General features: G+C 44.1%; 1 protein-coding gene across 1 annotated transcript in view; it reads left to right on the top strand.

The window, feature by feature from the left end:
* The first annotated feature begins 3,723 nt into the window (after window positions 1-3,723).
* Window positions 3,724-5,382, top strand: part of KMT2A (lysine (K)-specific methyltransferase 2A) — a 34,035-nt gene continuing 32,376 nt past the window's right edge. The window contains 2 exon segments of the mRNA XM_009323558.1: window positions 3,724-3,745; window positions 5,006-5,376. Of these exon segments, the coding sequence (XP_009321833.1) occupies window positions 5,125-5,376 (252 nt within the window). The 5' untranslated portion in view covers window positions 3,724-3,745; window positions 5,006-5,124.

Here is a 5,382-nt window from a genome sequence, read left to right as displayed (position 1 = left end):
TCCTGCAGAAATCATGCTTTGTTTCCTCATCTCTCCAACCGTCTTCACCACATGCTTGTATGGAAATCCTCATCTGGGCCAGGCAGCAGGGAAGCAAATGTGAACAACCTTCTTAGTGGGAGTAAAAGTCGCATACCTCTTTCTTTTCATAAAGAGCACAAAAAGGTGGCGGGGTGGCTGGAGCGTTAGAAAGCCACGCTACGGGTTCTTGTGTGTCTTCAGGCCCAGTGTTTTGTTCTGGGCAGAAGAACAGTTCGCAGAAAAGACAATTCTGCTGTGTGACACTGCTACTTTTGAACACCGAACCGTCAAGTCATAACTTTAAATGCACGCTTGTTTTCCTGTTCCTAAGGTCTAGCTGCACACAGTCAGCCCCCCTGCAACTTTGTTGTTATATATGAGGTTATTTTTATTTGCAGCTCCGTGAGACTGTATTTAATGTTAGATGCGTCTCTTCCTTTGTTACTGGGGGTTTGCAGCAGTTGGCCAACAGCGAGCGTTTCATACACATGCAAGTCAAGCGCCAGTAACTGATTTTAGCATAAGGTATTATTTTAGATTACACTGAACTAACTTGCCTCTCTGGGCAGGGATGGTCTCTAAATCAGTCTTGTAAATAAGTCTTTGTGTCTGTTGCTCTTAACGAAAATAATTTGTTTGTTTATTTAGTATTTAGTGTTTTAAACGGTCTGTTGGAAACGTGACTAGTCCTTAGGGGCTGAGTATGCTGACATTGCCCTAGCGAGGGCTCTGTGTCAGGCACGCTTCTCAGGCTGCAGCGTTGTGGTTCTGGAAGTACAGCCGGCGAGCTGCCCCTTGCTCAGAGCCGCTCCTGCGCAGCAAGCGAATGAAGCGCTGGGGAGCTGTTCAGTTAGAGCTGGGAGGCTTGGAAATGAATCGTTTTATTGGAGGAAATCACTGCTGTCTGTCTTCACCAAGCAGTCTGTAGGTTTCTCCTATAAGGGGCTGTATACATGCCTTAAGAGTCTTCTGCTTGCGGCAATAAGTTCCATTTCCTTGGGGGAGACATGCTCGTACCCACAAAAGTCAGCGTTATTTGGCCTTTCTCTGTACCCAGCGCACGCTATATGCGCATGATGGTGTGTTTGAAAATGCTGCGGATCTCAGTTTTTGGTAGGCTAACGAAGAAGTCGCGTGGGGTGAGCAGCTGTTCTCTTTGCGTTTCTAAACCTGACTGTTTGTAGGTAGCTTGTTATTTTTCTGCTTGCGTTCTCAGTGGTTAGACCGTTTCAGCCCGAACTTGTCCCTGTTAACAGCCTCTCCTTTTGTCGGTGCTGGGGACCCTTTTCCCCGGGCGCGCGTCCCTGCGAAGGCAGTGCCTGCGCAGCAGTGTTTACATCTTGCAGGCAGCCCACGTGCTTGGGGAGTGGCGGGCAGGCGTGACGGGGCCATTGATCCGCAGTGCTGTGCGCAGGCGAGCGGGGAGCCGGGCGCTTCTCCTGCCTTTCTCACTCCGGTTTTACTGCTGTCGGATTAAAGTTGAGAACTGGTAGCTTTTCCCTTTCAGGAAAAGGTCTCCGGGGGTTCGGCGTGATGCATGGTTCCTTGGGTAGAAAGAACACGTTCTGGCGTAATTTTATTTCTTTTACGTTGCTTTATCGTTGTTGTTTCCGGTTTCCTTGGTGTCACTGCTGCAACTGCAAAGGACAGATAGGCAGCAGGGGTGTGCGGAAGGGCAGGCCTGTCCCCCTCCCCAGCAATGTGCGGTGATAATTGCTTACAGCAGTTATGAACTGCAGCCTAAGTGTGTATGTGTTTTATTTGACTCGCTAGACCAATATTTGTGTTGAAAACTTGAATGGCCTTCTGTTCAGAATATTTACTCTATTTGAATTGTTTAATACTGAGGCTCACCAAATGGAAACCAAGCAGAAAATTTTTAGAAAGAGTTTGTCTTAAGCCTTGCTGCTTTTTATCACATCACGACTTTCCTGTAGACACGGGTACGGGTCTCAGTGCATGTGGTTTAATTTCTTTAAAACTGAACTGTGGTTTCAGTAGCTGAGACTTTCTTTGTGGTCTGTCCTGTAAGTAGATGAACTAGAAATTTAATGTACAAAGCAGAAGGCAGAATAAAGGCACCGTTTTGACAAAGTCTTTCATCAGGCCTAAGGTACATCAGGAAATGGTGTTATTTCTTTGCACAGCGTACCTTCTCCTATTGACAGTGTTGCGCCTTTTTACTTTCAGGATACTGTTCTTGTAGTACTTGCTCTTCTCAAAGCTCTTTGCAGACTCAAATTGGTACAGAAACAGCACAGTTACTTTCTAGCGCACGGCCACATTGCACAGCAGTTTAAAGAATCAAGCAACAAGTGACGTCTCTGTTTTCAAAGTTCAGAGGAAACTTAAGACTGGCGAACGTAAATACTTGAGGTGAAATTGGACTAGGAAAGCTGGAAAAATGTAAAAAACGAAAATGTGTCACAAATTCTGGTGGCAGACGAATAGGACTGACATTTTTGCATGCTCCCTGAAAAGCCTGTCTTAATGTGAACAGGGCGCCTTTAATGTCATGCCTCTGTCAGAGGGAGGAGCTTTACAATGGAAGTCAGGTTTTCATCTCTCCTAAAGACAAAGTCTGAAGTGAATGTAAAAAAACACAAAAACAACCCAAACCAACAACAAAACCCACTTTACTGTAATCAAGAGTCAATTTTTAAGAAAATTGTCCTTGACGTTCCGTAATATTACCTACATGGCTATTAATTTCGTTATTCTTTGAAATGTAACAATTGGCAAAGGTTGTGGTCCCTTAGCAAGAAATGCTTTTTTGGTGGTGACTTTGCTGGGAACCATAGGAGAGGAAAGAACCTTTGGTGCCTCTGAGGGAAAGCTTGTTCTGCCACCTTACTGGTTTGCAGTGTTTCTAGATATTTACTGCTATGACAGGCTGCGGCTCTTGGGGTGCGTGAATGCTGCCTGCGTTGTAGGGATGACTCTGTCTTCCCATCAGTAGCTTTAGTCGACTTTAACTTGTTCCTTAGCCAGGCTTGGAGGTTGTTGCGTGACGGAGCTGATGGGGCGGGATTCATCTGAAGGCATGCTGACCTGAAATCGTGCATTTTCCTTCCAGAGGCCGTAAGCATTGCTGTTGGGTCTTGCGGGAGCGGGTGGCAAGCCCTCCCTCAGGGAAGCTGTCAGAAAGGGACCGGAGGAAGCCCTGAGGTCTTGTTCGAGCTCCAGGACGCTCAGGCAGAATTATAGACCTCAGATGCTTCTGCTCATCCAGAGAGGCTTTTAAATGAGTCTGGAGGAAGTTAGTCTACATTTGTACTAGGAAAATAAACACGGAAACACTTCTTCTGCTGGAGTATGTCTTTAGGGTAGTTTGAATAATTATAAGAGTAGACGTTTGTGGTTTGATATGAGCAGCGAGTTTTATGCATTAAAGGTTTGTTTCCATGTATACTTGTCCTTTGTTTCCCCATAACTCTTTTTGATCATTCCATAGCTGTAAACTATAGCTGCTTTATATGTGTATATATAGAAGCTGTATTTCCTTTTTAGCAATTGTTTGCTAGAAGAACAAATGCCAGTATGTTACTTGGGGAGGGAAAAGCCTCTAGAATCCTTTCATGCTTTGATCATAGTGAAGTTCGTTTTAATGTTAATATCCGCGTCTTCAAATTTCCATCCGCTTTCTCATTGCAGGATGAACAGTTTTTAGGTTTTGGTTCAGATGAAGAAGTCAAAGTACGGAGTCCCACCAGGTCCCCCACAGGTATGTTCGAGTCGCAGGATTGGATGTTGACTTTGTATTCTCCTTTGTGATGGTTTTGCCGTGCCTCTCCTGTTTGTTCCATCAAATCTCATCCACCATAACAGCCACCCCAGTCTTTGGATTCGCCTCAGTTAGTTTTGGACTTTTTTACATCTTATCTGTTACAGAGCAGGGAAAGTTTGAGTAAAAGAGTTATACTGATGAAACCAGTATTTGAAACCTCACGTTAGGGTTTCGGAGAGGCAATTATGTTAATAGTAAGGATCTAAAACTGGCTTGAATATTTCAGTGTCTTTCAACAGACTCATTATCACCTGTAACTGGAACCTTCACTTTTTTGGAAACAAAACAAATGTAGAACACTTGAGGATAAGCTGTAGCTAAGTCTGTTGCATTTTCAACTTTCAAGATGTAGGATCAAACCATGATGGGACAGCCAGGGAATGAGTTCAGCTTTGATTTAGATTGTTGTCAATAAATGCTCTCGCCACAGCACTCTGCTCATTCACCACAATGATCTACTCAGCTTGGCCTTGACAGCAAATTCTGCTGTGGAGAGCCTTGCTAATAGGGTGTTTCGAATGAAGAATGAAGTACATTGTCAGAGCTATGTGAAGACCCAGAACTGGAATAGCTGGGTTTGGTGGGCATGCGTTGAAATGCATTGGTAGAGGTGAGTAATCAAGTCTTGCGCATCTGCTTGATGATTCCAAGTGCAATGCCAAGTGCTAGCTGTGTTTCGAAGCTAAAAACAGTTTTTTTAGTAAATGACCTTGTATCAACCTCTCCCTGTACGTCATCCTTGCCTTACTGACCTATCCCTCAGCAGTGCAGATGGATGATACTAGAGAAGAAGGATTTTTTTATTTTCCCTTTCAGCTAGCTGTGATCTGCTTAAAAAAAAAAATTTTTAATTGTTTGAAAGGTGGCACGTGCCCTTAAGAATTATTGTTCCCTCTCAACATTAGGTTGATAGTGGTTTTGTGCCATTGCATATATAGTTGCTGTGAAAAGGCAAGCTTGCGTTTTAAAAAAAATTATCTACTTTGTATTTTATATGGGGGAAGAGGTTTGTTGGGAAGGTACTCTTCACATGTATTGATAAAACTGTATTTTTATTTGTTGATTAACTGAAATGTCTTGGCGACTTGTACGGGCAGTGTGCCTGATACTGAGCAAATACTTGCATGACCTGGGTAACGCTGATCTGACACTTGGAGAAATTTAACGTGTGCTCTGCATTCTCTACTTCCCTCTCAGTTAAGTCTAGTCCACGGAAGCCTCGCGGGAGGCCCCGGAGCAGTTCTGACCGAAGTTCAGCTGTACTGTCAGACTCTTCATCAGTGTGTTCCCCTTCGAGCAAGTCTGAAACCACATCCATGGAGAAAGTAAAGAAGAAGGAGCTGAAGAGCGGGGAAAAAAGACGAGGAAGACCTCCGGCGCTTACGAGCATGAAGTTCAAATTGTCACAAGCAAAGGATGCATCGGACATTCAGAAGGGCAGTAAAGAAGAAAAAGAGAGTCTGAAAAAAATCAAAAGGTCACCATCTACTACATTTCAGCAAGCAACTAAAATCAAGAAATTAAGAACTAGTAAGCTCTCCCCACTGAAATCTAAATTTAAGCCTGGGGCGAAA

This window comes from Pygoscelis adeliae, unplaced genomic scaffold (assembly GCF_000699105.1).
Source record: "Pygoscelis adeliae isolate BGI_AS28 unplaced genomic scaffold, ASM69910v1 Scaffold275, whole genome shotgun sequence".
In the NCBI taxonomy this organism is placed as follows: domain Eukaryota; kingdom Metazoa; phylum Chordata; class Aves; order Sphenisciformes; family Spheniscidae; genus Pygoscelis; species Pygoscelis adeliae.
The sequence above is the reverse complement of the archived record's forward strand: the minus strand, read 5'-3'. Positions and strand labels throughout refer to the sequence as shown.